Genomic DNA, 20,000 nt, shown 5'->3' on the forward strand with positions numbered 1-20,000 from the left:
AGCAGGCGTCCCAATACTTTTGTCCGTTTGTCCATATAGTGCACGAGAGCATCAGTACGGACTTGGTCCTCCTTTGCTGCAGAAGCGACCTCTACGCCTCCGAGAAGACTGAACTCGAGATGTTGGAGATCATCAGCAATCATCTCCACGTGGATTTACACTGAAAAGCTTTTTGAGTTCCAGTTTTCTTAAACTGGAGGGATCTGATCTCTAATTTAGCCTCTAAACCAGTCAGCCTTTGGAGGTTATTCAGTTTGAACTTCCTCAAAGCACCATAAGAGGTTCCAGTCCAGTTTCAAACTGAAGAACCTCCAAAAGTTCCCCAAGGAGCTGATCCTTTTAACAGTGTACAGTCATTGCAAGTGCGTTTTGCGTGTGAAACAACCTCCACCATGTTTGGAAGCTATACTTTACACCATCTACCCCATCAAACTCGACTAGATTTCAATCCCATCACATCTACCGTGCATTTATGATCCACCTGTGTCCAAAACTAACAAAGCTGTTAGTGCAAGTGGAGGTATCCTGTTACAGTAACAGTGTGGGGAAACTACCTACACCATGTTTGGTGGCTGTACTTTAGCCTAGCTACCTCTCACTGTGAGAAACTACTTCCACCATGTTTGGAAGCTGTACTTTAGCCTGGCTACCTCTCACTGTGAGAAATTACCTCCACCATGTTTGGAAGCTGTACCTTAACCTGGCTAGCTCTCACTGTGAGCTGTAGCAATGTGTGAAACTACCTCCACCATGCTTGGAGGCTGTACTTTAGCCTGGCTAGCTCTCACTGTGAGCTGTAGCAATGTGTGAAACTACCTCCACCATGTTTGGAAGCTGTACTTTAACCTGGCTACCTCTCACTGTGGAAAAAACTACCTCCACCATGTTTGGAGGCTGTACTTTAGCCTGGCTAGCTCTCATTGTGAGAAACTACCTCCACCATGTTTGGAGGCTGTACTTTAGCCTGGCTAGCTCTCACTGTGAGCTGTAACAGAATGGATAATTACCTCCACCATGGTTGTGTCCCCCACATTCCCATGTATACATTTCTGTTGTGAATGGCATGTAAGACCCACCTGGTTCAGGATGGCTTAAGCATGATGTTTTAAAGGGAAGATAAATACATCCCTAAATATTAAAAAGACCTGACATCTTAAAAACGGACTTTAAAGGACCAGCAGAACGTGACCAGACGAGACCACAAAACGTAAATAAACATTTTCCGGCTAGTTGTGTAAATTTAAAGACCACAGAAGTCCGCAGTCTCCTTTCCAAATGCTTTATTCGGATAAGGTGCACACTTTCTTCCGAGCAGGAGGAGACGTCCCGTTTCTTCACTCATCATCATCGGCGGCTCTCTGAGCTCTGAGGAAGCTGGCCTTCTTCTGGGCCACACGATCCCTCCTCTGGGCCAGAGTGAGCTTCTTACGGTTCCACCTTCAAAGGAATTCGAAGTTAAATGACCATCATACGTCTGGTTTGAGAGATTTTAGGAATGTCCTTTTTTTAGCACCTAATAAAATTGGATTATTTTATTTAGATAAGAATAAATGGTCTAATTTAGCGTCACATGACACAAGAGCTAATCTAACTCATTTACTCAAAAATGATTATCCTAATGAAAGGAATTCCGGAAGAAAGCATATCCTATTTAAATAATACCCTAAAAAAGCTGCTTTTGGCCACGTGCAAACGTAGTCTGGAGACTGCAGGGTCTTTAATCCTTACAGGATATTCTAACAAGCTGGTTGTTTTAAGCCAGAGCTCAATAAGCTGTGGAGAAACCGCACACTGCCGGCACAGACTACACAGGTTCTGTCCTAGGAAGGTAAAGTCCAGAAGCCTAAAAAATACTTTGTCCTGTTTCTAAGCCCTGCTAAGTCCAGGAGACAAGTCAGATCTTCTCGGTTTCATTAGTTTCATTAAGTTTGGAAATATTCCAAAAGGTAAACTTTCCATTGACATTTTGGTAATTTATGGGATTTAATTGGAATGAATTAAAATGTTGAATAATATAAAAGGAATCATCATCATACACTATCATCAATGTACCTTTTTTTGTCAACTGCAGACATGAAGGCATAAGACAAATAAATTTACCAATGGAACAAATGGGAATGAGCAGGTAATTATGGGAATAAATGGGAATATTCAAAGCTGAAGGTGAGAAACTTGCCTAAAATATAGATATGATACCAAAACAGTTGAACAGCAAAGCTGCTCCTCAATCCCAGGCACATTACACACTGCAGGGCTATTGAGAAGACCACACCCCCTGCATCCACTGTCCATTCCTTCATCACATGTACAGCACATGTCCAGATGATTTCTACAAACCTGCTTGTTTTTGAACTGTTTTGGTATCATATCTAATTATTTTAGTCAAGATCATGCTTCAGTAGATTTCTCAGCTTACGCTTTGAATATTCCCATTTTATTCATATTAATATCCCCATAAATTTCCCAACTTTGAAAAATCCCCGAATTTTGCAACCCTAGTGGAAATATACTGAATTGCAATTCTGTTTCTAATTTGCTCTGATCTGATTTGATATAAAGGTTAGGGATGCACCGATCCAGCATTTTCAGTTCCGATACATAAACTTTGCATATCGGTCGATACCCGATACCAGTCCGATACCATTGCTGAATTAATAAACCGTATACCTCACCATGTGGGAGAGACTTAAGGCATCAGGATTGACTTAAACATTACTTTATATACACTAGTCTCACACCAACAAATTAAAAAGAATGGATCGGTTCCATGGATCGGCCCAATTATCCGATACCCAGCTAATTTTGTTAATATATCGGGACCGATAACCGATCCTAATATCGGATCGGGGCATCCCTAGCCTAGGCTACTTCAGTATACAGGATATGGCACTGAATCATACTGTAAATTAGACATTATGAGGTTCCCGGCCTTGGCTTTAAGATCTACCCCGGATCTATAGCATCGGGAGAACCTCATAAAGACTTAAAGGGCTTTTGGCCAGACCATGGTCCTTCTAGAACCAAGCTTGTAATAGAGATGTGCAAGTGTGAAGAACCTCAAAGGCTTTAAGAGTCTTTCGCTTGATCTAGAGGTTTGATACCAGATTAGAGGGTCAACAGTCGTCAGGTGCAGCCCTAGCACCTGTATGAGAGAGTAGCCCCTTAACGCCGTTGTGGATTAGCTGCTGCAGCTCTAATGAGAACTCACCTCTTCTTCTTGATCTCCCTCAGCGGCTTCTTCTCGTGGATTGGATTTTCACGGATGGCAGCATGAGCCTTTTTGTACATTTCCTCCACCTGCAACGTCCACACATTCATCATTACACCACCGTGACCGGGTGAGAGCGCGCACACAGCTGACCGCTGACCATGCTGCTTTACTGACTCACCAATGTGGACTCCTAACACATATGCATCACATTTACAGCATCTTTGCTGTCATGCAAAAAAAAAAGAAAAAAAAAAGAAAAAACACAAAACTTGTATCTCCACATTTGGTATAATTTCCTGATGAATGGACCAATAGAAATGCTCCAAACCAACCAGAGATAAAATCTTCACATTGACTTCCACTGAAACTTAAGGCCTCGTCCTCCTCTGTAAAAGTGGGGGATGGTGCGCTGTTGGACTGGTATTAGTTCTCCATATTATGCAGAAATGAAAGCGCTCGTGACCCGTTTCAGCACCTGAACGCAAGGCCAGACCTGTTCGGCATGTTTCACTGAAAAGGAATGCAGCACATCTCCCTGTGAAAATCTCTGCTTTCCATTTCACACAGTTTAACACCCTTCAGGTACTGTTCTATTGTTCGTATAATAAACACTGAAGGTTTACATATCAGCCATAACATTAATACCACTGCCTATTATTGTGTAGGGCCCCCCGTCGTGCTGAATTACAGCAGAACTGAGCCGTAGAGGCATGGACTCCACGAGGACTCACGTTAGCCGCAGATCCTTTAAGTCCTGTCAGTTGTGAGGTGGAGCCATAGTGAGCATCAAGGAGCCCATCAAGGTACCCATGACCTGGTCACTGGCTGACCTTTCTCAGAGCACTTCTGACCACTGCATACTGATAAGTCCCCATAAGACCAGCCTAGTCGTCCTCTGTTGCTTCGCTTGCTGCCTAATGTATCCCAGCCCCAGCCCCAGGAGACGAATGATCTTATTATAATCAATGTTCTGCATCATTTAGTGGTGCTAATGTTCTGGCTGATTATATATATATATAAATAAAATTTACACTTGATTTATAATTTTCTGTCCCTACTGCATAGTTTATCTTATTAAAATAATCAGTATATAACTCCACTGCTGATAATCAATACTGTCAACCCTGTATCTAATTTAATTCCTTCATATAATATTTCTTTAAAATCAACATTATGAATTCCAGTCCAGCTCTGATTGAAGCTTCTCTCAGCCCCGTCTTGAAAACGATGTGTTACATCAACTGTGCAAATGAAGGACCAACAACAGATGCTCAGTTTAAGAGGCTCATCACTGAGAAGCTGAACAAGCAGGACTATTAATCATTATTTACAGACTAATCACGCCGGCGGTCTTAAAGCAACGGGGCTAAAGGCACTAAACTGATGGATACTATCTGAAACGGGCCTTAATCATGATGTTCAGTAATCTCTAATAACTTGCTCATGTGGTTTCTGACACCGTATGACAGGCTGTTATCTATGAATACGGACCGAAGTAAGGGCACAACTCAGGCTTCGGGATGCTCTAGACGAGTGTGGGACAGGTGCGGGTCACCTTTAATGGAGGAATGTGCTATGGTATCAGAATCTTATCAATTTTGGTATTATATCAGTAAAGAAAACTAAATAAATGTAATAAATAATTCAAACAAATATTAGAATGAAATGAATATTCATTAAAATGCTGCAATTAAAACATACAGCAAATTACAGCAAAGTCTGACAGGCTGTTATCTATGAAAATGGACCGAAGTAAGGGCACAACTCAGGCTTCGGGATGCTCTAGACGAGTGTGGGACAGGTGCGGGTCACCTGTTGGGTCTGTAAACTGGAAGATCTCACACTAGAGGCTGCTGCAGTACGGCTGTATGAGTAGAGTAGGCCTTGTTCAATTACACTGTGCACTGTGACACCGTCTAGAAGTCGTAGACGTCCACAAACCATATAAGAAAATATAAGACTAAATGTTCTAAATGATAAACTGCACTTGGTAAAAGCCTGTAAAAGTAACGTCTGCTAATCGTAGCTTTAACCTAAAACTGGGCAAAATTATGATATTTTATCTTATCGTGATACATTATTTGTTATTGTGATAACGATAAGCTTTTCTAATCATATGGAGGAGACTGTTAGTGCTTAATAAACACTGATCAGCTGCAGGTTTCATTACTAACAGTGTAATTAGACTGAAGGGTTAATGAGATGCAGAGCAGCAGATGTTGAGTATAAGTCACTGTATTCAGTATGTGATAAATATTGTGTATAGTGAAAAAGTAAATATCGTGATACCGTATTTTTAACCATATCGCCCAGCCCTACTCTGACCACAAAGCATCCAGCTCGTCTTACCGAATCAGGAGCGACTCCGTTCTTGATGAATCGAGAGAACTGCTTCTTGTAGGCATCTTCGTCCTCCTCCATCAGGTGGTTCATGTACTCTGAAATGTTCAGGCCCATGATATGCTTCCTGTGGACCTCAGCGCTGAACTCTTTGCTTTCAGAGTCGTAGCCCGGGAACCGCTTAATGCTGAGGGAGACAGATCATCAGTGTCAGAGAGGAACCGGCAAACCTCCAACAATCTACAGGCACAATTCTCTATGTAACGGATTCACTTTAAGAAGGCTTTAATGGAGGAATGTGCAATGGTATCAGGATCCTATCTATTTTGGTATTATATCAGTAAAGAAAACTAAATAAATTGAATAAATAAATCAAAGAAATATTAGAATGAAATAAATATACATTAAAATGCTGCAATAAAACATACACAGCAAATAAAAAGTCTTATAAATAATAAAAAAAACTGAAATTCTAGCATAAAGTGGATATTAAAATCACAAGACAGCCTAATTTTAGATCTCCATAAAAATCTGAGAGTTGATCACCCAACTTGAGGCAATATCATAATGTTTATAACTGTATCTAATCTGGAAGGCCGATTACCCAATCCCCGTTCATGTGAACTCCCCCCATCACTAACAATACCCCCAACACACCCTCCTCCGACACGCAAAGCCAGCCTCCGCCTCTTTTCCAACTGCTGCTGATGCAGCATCACTAGGTATCCAGCGGGATCTCGGAGGAAAGCACGGCCCCCCGTCTCCGACACAACAGCTAACAGATGCCTGTGCCGACCAACATCACACTAGGAGAGACATGGGGAGGAACCCACCCCTGAGAGAGCAAGGCTAGTTGTGCTCTCTCTGACTCCGGCTGCTGATGGCAAGCTGAGCTGCATGAGCCGGGATTCGAACCAGCGCCTTAGTCGAATGGACCATTCTGAGCCCCCAAATATCAGATTTGATTTGATCAGATTTATTATTATCAGATACAATACTTCCATACTGTATGTGTAAAAATGTATATCTAAAAATATATGCAAGTAAAATGATATTTATATAAATAAAGATTTAGATAATGCTTATTTGTATTATATATTTATCGGCTGATTATTTTCTCCATTAATCGATTGACTGGTTTTCTAAACTAAAAAAATACATAAATAAATAGTAGAAATAAATTAATTAATTAATTAATAAACTAAGCTTCTCTCAGCCCCGTCTTGAAAACGATGTGTTACATCAACTGTGCAAATGAAGGACCAACAACAGATGCTCAGTTTAAGAGGCTCATCACTGAGAAGCTGGACTAAAGGCTGAAAACATGACTGGTAATCGCTATAGAGGGAACCTACCCGCCATAGACGATCCATCAAGCATGAAAAACTAATTATTACATTAGTACTGCTGGGCCTGGAAGGTGGTAGTGGTATCGAGGACCTGTCAACGATGCCCAGCGCCAGCACTGTGAGCTCTAACCTGTGTGGAATGGACAGTCCTCCGTCCACTGCTCCTTTGAGGGCTCCGAAAATCTTGTTTCCGGTAGTGGTTCTGGTGAGGCCGGCGTCCAGATAGCATGTGAACACACCTGGCTGGCCATCGACACTCTCCACATTGAACTCATCGCCAGTCACCTCCACCTGGCCCTCGTACACCTTATCCAGACCAAACTTATTCAGCAGCTGCAGAGAAACGAGAACAGCAACATCCTTAATATTCGGAACGGGAATCTCTGACCGCCAGTCCAGAACACCCAGCCTTCACACAGGGGTGTGTAGGAGCTCTTACCCGGCGTGCCACCAGCAGACCGGTGCAGTACGCAGCAGCATAGTTGGTCAAACCCACTGTGACGCCGTATTTCGGCAACTCGTGAGAGTAAGCAGCGCAGACGATCACGTCGCCCTCGATCTTGGCGTACGCGACCTGGAGACAAACACAGACAAACATCCGCCAGATTGGTTAATACAGAACATCGATGACATCACAGATTTAATATTCGAGTCTGAAAGGTATTATCCAAGAATAAATATACAACGGGCATAAATATGACTTCTCTCAATTTTGGACCACCAATTACCCATCCCAGTCTCCCCCCATTGCACGTGATGACTCCACCAGTGAGGGCGGACTAGCATACACCCCAGCCGAAGCGTGCACAGTCAGAGCTGCAGCCGAAGCAACATCACGGGGCTACCAGCGCGCCTGGAGGGAAGCGCTGCATGCCCAGATCCAATGCACCAGCCTGCAGACGCCAGCGGCTTTCTCTGGGCTAGCAGCATGACCGGGACTCGAACCAGCGATCCTCAGATCACAGTGACGGTGCCTTACTCCACCTCAGGCTCCCCATTTGTATCATTTAAATATTAATTACATTTAATATACAATATTTATGCATATATTCATATTTTTGTCCTTTTTACCTTCTCCCGAGCACCTTAAAACACCCGTGCTCAAATATGCCTCATAAAGGATCAGTTTACGCGCCAGCTGAACTTACCTGGCAAACAATATCCCTGTTGGAGAACCTAACGATCATCCTGTACTTGGGTGTGTTGTACTTGTTCTTATCCTGGATGACAAGGCGCTTTCTAGCATAGTAGTCGGTCTTTCCCTCTGGAGCGAACACAAAAACACACACACACACACACACACACATCAGTGATCCAGCCCAGACTGAATTCAGACAAAGATCCTCAGACAAAGATCACAGATCCTCAGTATCAGCGGTGTTTACCTCGCCTCCTCCTGAATTTGACCTGGTACCTCTTGAAGTACGCCTTGTTCTTCACCACTTTCACAAAACCCTGCAAGAGAAAGGGGGCGTGAGTGTTAGGGACTGGTGTAGGCTGAACACAGGCACGTCTATAACCCAAACACACGTCTATAACCCAAACACACGTCTATAACCCACACACACACACACATACACACACGTCTATAACCCACACACACACACACACGTCTATAACCCATACACACACACACACACACGTCTATCACACACACACACACGTCTATAACACACACACACACACGTCTATAACCCATACACACACACGTCTATAACCCATACACACACACACGTCTATAACCCATACACACACACACACACCTATAACCCATACACACACACACGTCTATAACCCATACACACACACACACACGTCTATAACCCATACACACACACACGTCTATAACCCACACACACACGTCTATAACCCACACACACACGTCTATAACCCATACACACACGTCTATAACCCATACACACACGTCTATAACCCATACACACACACACACGTCTATAACCCATACACACACACACACACACGTCTATAACCCATACACACACACACGTCTATAACCCATACACACACGTCTATAACCCATACACACACGTCTATAACCCATACACACACGTCTATAACCCATACACACACGTCTATAACCCATACACACACGTCTATAACCCATACACACACACACGTCTATAACCCATACACACACACACGTCTATAACCCATACACACACACACGTCTATAACCCATACACACACACACGTCTATAACCCATATACACACACACACGTCTATAACCCATATACACACACGTCTATAACCCATATACACACACGTCTATAACCCATATACACACACGTCTATAACCCATATACACACACGTCTATAACCCATATACACACACGTCTATAACCCATATACACACACGTCTATAACCCATATACACACACGTCTATAACCCATATACACACACGTCTATAACCCATATACACACACGTCTATAACCCATACACACACACACACGTCTATAACCCATACACACACACACACGTCTATAACCCATACACACACACACACGTCTATAACCCATACACACACACACACGTCTATAACCCATACACACACACACACACGTCTATAACCCATACACACACACACACACGTCTATAACCCATACACACACACACACACACGTCTATAACCCATACACACACACGTCTATAACCCACACACACACACACGTCTATAACCCACACACACACACACGTCTATAACCCATACACACACACACGTCTATAACCCATACACACACACACGTCTATAACCCATACACACACACACGTCTATAACCCATACACACACACACACACACACACACGTCTATAACCCATACACACACACACACACGTCTATAACCCATACACACACACACACACACACGTCTATAACCCATACACACACACACACGTCTATAACCCATACACACACACACACGTCTATAACCCATACACACACACACACGTCTATAACCCATACACACACACACACACGTCTATAACCCATACACACACACACACACGTCTATAACCCATACACACACACACACACGTCTATAACCCATATACACACACACACACGTCTATAACCCATACACACACACACGTCTATAACCCATATACACACACACACACACGTCTATAACCCATACACACACACACACACATGTCTATACATACATATATATAGTGCATCTGGCCAGTGTTTTACTTTTATTTATATAATCTGTTATCTGTAATCTAACTAAGCAGATCACACACACACACATTTATACACACACACACACACACACACACATTTATACACACACACACACACACACATTTATACACACACACACACACACACATTTATACACACATATACATATATATAAACACACATCCCATTTTAGTAATACTCACCGCCTTCATCAGCACTCTATATACTGTTATTCAAATGCATATATACAAATACATAGTCAGCCTAATATCTTTGTCATGTGTTCATATTTATAATCATATTTATAATCATATTTATTGCATATCTTCTGGCAGACTTTTTCACAAAAGGTCAATATAATGGAGATTGACATGATTGTCTATATAATAATTATGACACCAGACATATTCTGAGGCTGTTTATCACTTATTATTATTAATATTAGGTACAGAATTGGTATTTTACTCAGTAAAGTCAGAGTTAAATACTAATTACAATTAAATTACTCTTTAGAAAACTTTAAAACACCAATTACATACACTACTCTCTCTCATTATACATATATATATATATATATATATATATATATATATATATATATATATATATATACACACACACACACACACACACACACACACAGGGCAGCCCAGGTGAGGGGCACCAGGCTGTCGCTCGAGCCCCTTATTCCACCTTAAACTCCCCAAATCCACTTTTTTCCTACAATGACGTAACGCCCAGACAATCAGCCGCACGCACGTGCGTGCATTTCATTAACTCATTAACGAGCTCGTTCATCAGGAGGGAGCAGCGGCCCCATGCCGGCAGCGCGCGGTCCGGGCACCGGCTTCACCGGGGGGGTAAGTTTAGTACAATCTACCACCATCCACCTGCCCCGGCGCCGCAGCCCGCCCGCGAGCCCGCAGCAGGGGCAGGTGGAGGTGTGTGAGGGTGTTCAGGCGTGTTCTGCTGTCTGTTTACTGACCATTTCGTGCTCGTTAGCTCTCCTGACCAGGAGAGAAGCCCTGAGACTCCGATACTGCTCCCGCTGCACTGAGAAAAGGAAGCTGAGAGGGGCACGAGCCAGGAAATACCGCCGCTCTCAGAGCGCCCCCACAGGCGCGGAGGCGCGCTCACAGACAGGCGCGCGTGACAGTGCTGACGCGTGCGCAGATCAGTCTATGATTTTATTTTTTTTGCACATCATTTTTAAAGGAGCTGATCAATATAAAGTAGTATTGAGATTATACATTACATACAAACATGTCAATTATATAACTATGTATTATTTAAATGTGCAGTTATGAATATTCATAATGATAATTATTCACACGTATAATCATTAGAGATTATATCAATTATATATTAATACGTAAAATCAACTGTGCACATCGTTTTATGCACTTATTTTTGCTATAATGCACATTAACTTAATAATAAATTTACAATTTATTGCTTTATTGTTAAAATGGTCATCATTTCATTCTGCATATATTTAATATTATTGGCATATATTTTGACCACATATTTTAATACATTTTGTATACCTGGCACATATCTGTTGTACCTATATATTTGTATATATTGCACTTGTATATTTAAACATATATATGCACATGTATATTAATTTAATATATATTACGCATATATTATCCAGTATTTTGATGCATTTTGCACTTGTTTATTATCCATCCATAGTGCATACATAAGCTTATGTTAATGTTATTAATCATATCAACAATAATGCACGACTTTACTTATTGTGTAACTTGCAATAATAATAATAATAATAATAATAATAATAATAATAATAATAAAAATAATATACAATACAGTAGTGCATCTTCTATTTGCAGGCCTATAATGCATATTAGCATATATTGATTATTAATAACATTCACAATAACTGCAGCAAAACATTGTAGACATGTAACATAGCTTATATTCACTGTTAATAATAATACTAATATTAAAGATATTCAACAATATATTAATTAATTTTATGTGCACTTATGTGGCTTATTAATAGCACATTAATAAATCAAATTAAGGCCTTCTTTGGTTTAGTATTAGCTTCCATTAGCCACATTAGCTTGTCTGTACTGATCAGCTACAGTCAGAGTTCGGGGGAATTACTTATGAAGTCTTAGATTTCACACTGATCCATCCCTTTAAACCCCGGTATGACGCATGCAAGCAGCCAGCGAACATTGCTGTAACCCTCTCACTTCTCTAAAACAGTGTGGCAACTCCGCGTAGATGAGTTCCACCCTGCTGTTGTTGTACAGTCACAGTCCACTACAGTCCAGTCCAGTGAAGCTTCCTTGTCAGCCCTAAATAAACAACCTCCACTACTTCTCTAATCATCTACACCATCGCACCGATCACCTCGTGGCTGCTGTGCGTGTGGAGCGTGTGCTTAGTTAGCTAGTTGGCTTCACTGTACAGACAGGCCGCCTGGGCCTAGATAAACATTAGCTCCAAGGCCCGTATCCTAAGATCTAAGAGAAGTGGCATGGGGAAGTTGCTTATTCAGGTCATGAACAGTCACTGTATCTGTAAGTCATTGGCTGAGGTGATCTTGCGAAAGACCTTTGACCAGGCCGCGATGCTAAACGAACAGCATGTGATTTCCAAACGGCCTTCTCTCCACTCACAGGGCAAGACACACAGTGAGGACCACAAACGTCCTGAAGAAGATCTCCGAGAGGTGTGAACAGTTTCGGCACCTGTGAGGTCAGTAGTGCACCGGTAAGTCTGAGCTTTTTCCTGGTTCTGAAGCCTGATGTTACCTTGACCCACTTCAGTCCAATGCTTTTTAGCTTGGGGTGCGACTCTCGCTGAACCAGCTTTGCCAGCTTCTAATGAATACATTCAGCTACTGACACAGATGTGCAAATGCACACACACACACACATACACACACACACATACACACACACACACACATACACAGCTTGTCTAGTCCCTGCCAGTAGAATAGGACTCTCTGGAGCAGATAAACAGGCCAGGCCTGGGTTAGTAGAGGGGTATGTATAAAGCCCCCCAGCAGCATTGAGCTGTGGAGCAGTGGAAGAACTGGAATAATGACTATGATGATGATGATGATGATGATGATGATGATGATGATGGAGCTCCATCCAGTACTTTTGGCTTGGCATGTGTTGGGGATGATGAGGTGGAGTGATCATCAAACATCCTGACCTCTCTAACACTCTTGTCACTGAATGCAATCAAATCCTCACAGCAATGCTCCTCCTCCAAAATCTATTCCACCCTGGACTAACAGGAGAACCTCTTTTTTTTTTCTTTCTTTTTTTTTGAATTCAGGAAAACAAAACTAATAAACGAGCAGGTGTCCAAATACTTTTGTCAATGTAGTGTAGTCAACAGCGTAATAACTCTGGTTGTCTGTTATTTAAAGCAATTATGAACCAATATCCATGCCCATCTTTCTCTTGTAGTGTAGAAGTGATGGACACCCTCTCTGTCCCGCCTCCTCTTGCATCTCACACAGCGCAGCTCAGCCCAGACGAGGAGAAGCTACTAGCCAAGCTGGAGGAGCAGAACAGGTCACTGCAGTAAATTCATAAATATCTTAATTTGAATCTACAGCTTTTTGTGTATCGTTTTCAGCCTGATGCTTAATTTAGACTTGGGCCGATACCAGAACCAGACCAGACATACTGATGGACCTTACTTTATTCTTATATGTAGCTTTAAAATACACCCCAATCAGCCATAATATTAGTACCAGTGAAAAACGCTGCTTATCTTCATCTCCATTGGCTCCTGTCAGGGGGTGGATATATTTAATAGGCAGCAAGACACTTCGGCAAGAACCAAACTGTGATGTTCTAGACTGGGTCAGTCTAGAACATCTCCAAAACATCAGGTCCACAGGTCCTGTGGGGTGTTCCTGGTATGCAGTGGTCAGACATTGTGGAGTCCACGCCTCGACAGGTCAGCTCTGTTGTGGCGGCACAAGTCGGGCCTACTCAGGTACTAATGTTATGGCTGGTTGGTGTATTGGGACATGCTTGTCCCCACCTGGGCACCAGGCCATGCTCTTCACTAGGCCTTCGGTGGCCTGGTCAGGGATGGCTGCAGCACTGCTCGGGAGTGACCGTCCTGTTTTTCTTCCATTGCAGGTTGTTGGAAACTGACAGTAAAGCCTTATACTCGGTGAACGGTGTCCTGAGAAGCCCCTCTACTTTGAGAATCTTCTCCTTTGAGGAAGATTCCAGTACTTGGGGTTGTGTTGTTGAGAACTGGGAGAAATGGAGCAAGAAGAAAGTAAAGCAGCTGAAGGTAGAGAGCCAGAAAGTGGAGAAAATGGCCTTCTTATGTAGAAGCTTTTACAGTAAGGGATCCATTCTAATACTGACACCATATTGCTGACCTGGTCAAGTCCATTTCTGAGGAGCCCCAGAAAGGACATGAGGGTAAAAAAATATATGGGTTTTTCTATAATGGGTAAAAAACCGAATAACTGCAAAACGACTCAAGATTTTCCTCACATTTTATCTTGAGAAACAAAATCCAGGCAATAATAAGGGAAAGCTGACCCACTCAGGCCTGTAGATGTCACCATTGCCATTCACTGCTATCTCCCGAAGCCCATTGTCCATTCTTCAGGAGAGACCCAGGTTCCTCCAGGCCTGATTGGTCGCTTTGTAGCATTTTATGTTGAGAACTTGCTCTCAAACACGAAGACCTTGGCTGGTTCTCAGTCTGGGTTCTTGTGAGCCGCCATCAACTGCAGCCCATCAGAACTGCTCCACTCAGAAGATCACAACCAGCTGAAACAAGCCAAAAGTCCCTGTAGACAAGACCTGCCAATAGAATAGGACTCTCTACAGTAGAGCAGATAAACAGGCCAGGTGTGTGTGGGCTATAGAGGGGTATGTATGAAGCCCCCCAGAAGCATTGAGCTGTGGAGCGGTGGAAGAACTGTGTTCTCTGGAAGGAGGATGATGATGGTGGTGAAGCTCCATCCAACTCTTTTGGCTTGGGATGTGTTGGGGAGTTGGGGATGATGAGGTGGGGTGGTGATCATCATCATCATCATCATCATCCAACATCCTGACCTCAATAACACTCTTGTCGCTAAATGCAATCAAATCCTCACAGCAAATCAATGCTCCTCCTCCAAAATCTAGTAGAACATCCTCCTCCTTGGACAGTAGAGTGTACAGTTACTCCAACAGAAGCAGGATCAGGTATTTTAATAGCCTTGACTTCAGGAAAACTAAACAATAAATGAGCAGGTGTCCAAAAACTTTTGTCCATATAGTGAAGTCAAAAATGCTAGGTCTTTTTTCTATGTCTCCCATATTTTGACTCGCTTTATGGGATCTATGAGACGTCTGAGGTCAGTTTCGGGGACCGCTGTGGTTGGTGGAATGCATATACAGTCAAATAAATTGCTGACAGCCCAATATTGCCATCATTTGCACGTACATGATGAGTGTCTGTATGTAAACGTCCCACTATTTTTAATTAAACTATTAATTAATCGATATAGTATTACAACACATAATTACTGAGATCCTCAAGTGTGTCCATATATTCTTACACCCTCATTCACAAAGCTAATGCTCACGTTCTCCCTGCAGGAGATGATCAGGAAAGGGATCCACCCTCAGTTCCGGCCCACAGTGTGGCAGATGCTGTGTAATGCACACACTGTGTCCGTACGGGAGCAGTACTCCGAGCTGCTGCAGAAGACCTGTCCCAGCGAGAAACTGATCCACAGGGACCTGAAGAGAATCCTCCCCCGCCACCCGCTCTTCCAGGGCCTGCACGGCAGCCTCCAGCAGCCACTCTGCAACGTGCTGAAGGTCATTAGGGATCTCTTAATCCCCTTTTCCCAGGTTTCATCATTTATATACTAGTGCTGTGCTGAGGTCCATAAGTCATGAATGTGGTTGGAGGCGAGGTGGTGTGTGACTGAACCGTGCAGTCTGTGCGATGCTTATTATTGCGCAATGCTTTTGCATAACAGCATTCATAGCTAATCAGGATACATTAAAAAGTATTGAACAGTTTGTGAATGGACCAAATTATTAAATTATTATGTAAATGGAATAAAATCATTTAAATTGAATCATACTGTTTTCCTTTTCCCTGTGAATTTTCAATTATGGCCCCTATTTTAGCAATCTAGGTGGGCCGACCACCGCGCGCCGTGCAGCCTGATTTAGGGGGCGTGTCGATGTGTCTTTGTTCGCTGTCATAAGTTTAGTTAACTATTAGGTTATTGATAAGGTTGTTAACGTGTAAAAAGTGACATTCTTACCAGCTATATTTATAAAATAGTGTCTTTTATCTGAGGTCTGAGTTCTAAAACTATGAGTATAAAGATATTATGACTATGTCACTAGATTCACTTAATAAATCCAGTTAAACTGAAATCATTTTGCTCCGTTTTTAATAAAACACACTGGCAAACTGTGTTCTTTAAGTGCTGCTGATATCTCGGAAGTAAAGTTAATTGTGAGTTATGTATTTTAGCGATCTTTTAAAAAGGCAAGCTTGATTTAGGGTGCGTGTCGTTGTGTCTTTGCTATGATAACGACGGGAAAAGTTCGCCTTGCTCGGCTCGAAACGCTCAAAAGTCATAAAACTTAATTAATCATGGGTGTGTTTGTTTTGGGCGTAACGTGCAGTAATAAACCAATCAGCGTGTCTCTCGCCATCCCTTTAAGAGCCAGGTGAGGTCAGACTGACCTTGGCGGGTTGCTATTTCAGTGGTGTAAAGCGTGGGGGGGGTGTACGAGCGTCGGGCTGCTGCACGCGCCTGTGTTGACAATTCACTGCCGAGATAGCAACGAATGTCTGACTGTTGATGAACGTCTGTCTAGGCTGTTTTCAGGCAGTGGAGCTCCTGCCGTGTTTTCTGTCACTAGATACACAGCAATACTCCAGAAACTGACCTGAACACCCCTCATTTTGAGACCACCGCGCCCATCAGCGTAGATATATTCACAAGCAGCGCTGCTGTTTAAATGATGCAGGAGGAAGACGTGGAAATAGACTGTTGGTGAGGTGTAAGATAGCAACGAGCATCGACGACGCAGTGATGGTCTATACAATTTAACAGGCAGGGGATTTTCTATAAATTATGGGGCAGTGGTTAGAGCTCAGGGCTATTGATGACAGGGTTGTGGGTTCGATACCCCGGGCTCGGCCTTCACCCTCTCTGCTCCCCAGGCACCACAGCAATGGCTGCCCACTAGTGTGTGTGTATGTGTGTGTGTGTTCACTGCACGGAGGGGTTAATGACGGAGGCCAAATTCCATCTGTGTCCAACACTAAGGGTGAAGATGGTTGTTTGCTTGTCTTGTGGATTGAGATTTTGCTAATATTGTAATTATATTCAATTTTTTAACAGGTAATCCATAATCTGTCATTATTAAAAAAAAATCGCTGCTTATAGCTACAGTGCAACATCAGGGGGACGAGGGAATACTGTGTAAATCCACATTTTTCACCTGATATTTTCTGTCAGAGGTGTTTTTTTAAACATACTTGACCCTCATCAGCATCCAGAATCTCAAATAAATGATTAGAAGTTGTATTTGTGTTTCAGGCTTATTCAGTTTTGGACCGAGAAGTTGGCTACAACCAGGGAAGTGTGTTCATAGTTGGGCTGTTACTCATGCAGGTAAGGTAATATATGTGAAGAATTACACTGGGGACCCCCGTATGCTTAAGCTAATGTGGACTAAAGCAGATGCTCCTCTCTAGATGCCTGAGGAGCAGGCGTTTGGTGTGTTCCTGAGGCTGATGCAGGACTTTAGGCTGCGAGAGCTCTACAGGCCTCATATGGTCGAACTGGGCTGCTGCACGTTCCAGCTGGATGGTCTAATCCAGGTATGACTGATCTCCACAGCTACCATACGGCCCCTATACCACTCGCCCTGCCCTTGTCTCCACGTTCACTGGACACATTCATGAGCCTCATATCTCCATTTGTTGCTCCACAGCTCACAGAGGGGTGGTGTACCATTCTCAGGGTAGTGGCAGGGTAGTGTGTGTGGCGCTGATACGGGTGTATTGGCCATGCCAGTGTCACTACTAGGTTGACAATGGGTCCACCACCCAAATCTATTCAACCTTGAGCAGCTCTATAGACAGATACTGACCCCTGATGAAGGATGTAGAGGATGGCTAACTGTGATGACAGTCACTAAACATTAGGCAGTAAGGAGGTTCATCATCATAGAATAAAGAATAATACGTTTAAAAAGTAATAAAAGTAATAAAGAGCTGTAAAATAAAAAAATATATATCTGTACTTTTATGGACAGATCTAATTATATAAACATTTATAGAAAATGAACATCTGTACAGCTGTGCGAATAATCCTAGTGCAAATGTTCTGCATGTCGTGTATCAGTACTGTATTGCAGTGAAGTCCAGTTTGGTCCAGTGGGATTTAGAAGCTCAGTTCAGTTATAGATTAGGATTATAGATTAGGATTATAGATTAGGGTGTGAGGTGTCTGTCACTGTGGTTTAGGAGCGCTACACGCTACAGGAAAAAAGCTGTTAGCGTGTCATTTGTGCTGGTTTTGATGGTTCTGAGTCTTCTACCCGAGGGGAGTGTCTGGACGAGGTGATGTCCAGGATAAGAGGGGTCATCTGTAATGCGTTGGCAGATTGCTTTCTTTTGATTTTTGGCACAAATTCAACATATTCAATATTACTGGAAATCCTTTAAGCCACACTATCATCACCACACTAACACACCCTGTGTCTCAGCAGATGAGCTGCCCAGTCCCAGCAAGGCTGAGCAGCTACTAATTTTCATTTTACTAATGAGAAGGCTAGTGTAGTGTCCCCTATATACACTCTTACAGGTCAATGCCATAGTAGAACCACCTTTGGTTCCACGCAGAACAATGTTCTTCACCCTCACATGCCCTTCACATTATACACATGGGGCCTTATTCAGCCAATATGCTTATATAGGGGGCTTACATGGGTGGGTTCCAGGTGGCCATGGGCTCTAAATGGGTTTGTACCTGCATTTTTACTGGAACACCAAATGGGCCCCATCATTACAGCCAACCTAAATATCACATGGGATCCATCTAGGCCCTGTGTGCAGTGTACAACCCAGATAGGGCCCATGTTTAACATCTCCTGATCCACTGATCACTTGCCGAGTTTGGCTACCCATACGGGACAAACATGGACATCCCATTATTTGGGATTTAGCCCTGTTACTGGGACAGTGTGATCTTCTGTGAAATTCTGCACTTTATCTAAGGTGGTTCTACGATGGCAGCATGCAGAGAACCCTTTAAAGCACCTGTGTTCTGTACGCTACGCTTTCTCTTTTGTCCAGGAGCATCTCCCTGAGCTTTATTCTCACTTCCGAACTCAGGCCTTGAAAACCTCCACCTTCTCTTCATCCTGGTTCCTCACAGTCTTCCTCTCCTGCCTTCCCCCGACTGCAGCCAACAGGGTCTTCGACATATTCATGTGTGAGGTAAGACCGCAGTCGGTCGGACTGGAGAACGGAACGTGGCTAGAGTAGAACCAACAATGTGGAACCAAACAGAGATCAGGGGTCAATACAGGGGTCGATTAAAGCAACATGGAGTTAACGGGCCAACTAACTACTTCTGTGAGAGTTTCCTGAAGAGCTTCGCAAACCGGAACTTAAGGAACGAGTTAAAGGAAACGTCTTTGTTGACTCCGCCCCTGAAACTTTAATTCAGCTCAGTCAAATATACAGTATTTATTCGCGATGTAAAAGATTGGACAAAATAAAACAATATATTTAATATCCCATTAATATTTAATGTTTTTTGTGCATCAAAATTTGTAAATAAATCAATTTATTGTGACTTAATTACACTTTTAAATTCAAAATTTGT

General features: G+C 42.8%; 2 protein-coding genes across 10 annotated transcripts in view; one reads left to right on the top strand and one right to left on the bottom strand.

The window, feature by feature from the left end:
- Nucleotides 1-1,263: 1,263 nt before the first annotated feature.
- Nucleotides 1,264-11,195, bottom strand: rpl5a (ribosomal protein L5a). The gene is made up of 8 exons (XM_072668979.1): nt 11,094-11,195; nt 8,286-8,355; nt 8,049-8,164; nt 7,340-7,474; nt 7,031-7,233; nt 5,561-5,738; nt 3,209-3,297; nt 1,264-1,437 (listed from the first exon to the last, which is right to left on the bottom strand). Exons 1-8 carry the CDS (start codon nt 11,094-11,096, stop codon nt 1,335-1,337), a joined length of 897 nt encoding a protein of 298 aa, XP_072525080.1. The 5' UTR covers nt 11,097-11,195; the 3' UTR covers nt 1,264-1,334.
- Nucleotides 10,909-20,000, top strand: part of evi5a (ecotropic viral integration site 5a) — a 35,285-nt gene continuing 26,193 nt past the window's right edge. For 5 of the 9 annotated variants that reach the window (XM_072668971.1, XM_072668973.1, XM_072668972.1 and 2 more), the window contains exons 1-7: nt 12,661-12,859; nt 13,573-13,680; nt 14,260-14,419; nt 15,727-15,951; nt 17,703-17,777; nt 17,861-17,986; nt 19,466-19,609. In XM_072668971.1, the coding sequence (XP_072525072.1) occupies nt 13,583-13,680; nt 14,260-14,419; nt 15,727-15,951; nt 17,703-17,777; nt 17,861-17,986; nt 19,466-19,609 (828 nt within the window). In that variant the 5' untranslated portion in view covers nt 12,661-12,859; nt 13,573-13,582. Of the gene's footprint in view, nt 10,969-12,660; nt 12,860-13,572; nt 13,681-14,259; nt 14,420-15,726; nt 15,952-17,702; nt 17,778-17,860; nt 17,987-19,465; nt 19,610-20,000 lie in introns of those variants that run through there. The other 4 variants (XM_072668968.1, XM_072668970.1, XM_072668969.1 and 1 more) reach the window with 4 other exon arrangements.

The sequence above is a fragment of the Salminus brasiliensis genome, chromosome 23 (assembly GCF_030463535.1).
Source record: "Salminus brasiliensis chromosome 23, fSalBra1.hap2, whole genome shotgun sequence".
Classification (NCBI taxonomy): domain Eukaryota; kingdom Metazoa; phylum Chordata; class Actinopteri; order Characiformes; family Bryconidae; genus Salminus; species Salminus brasiliensis.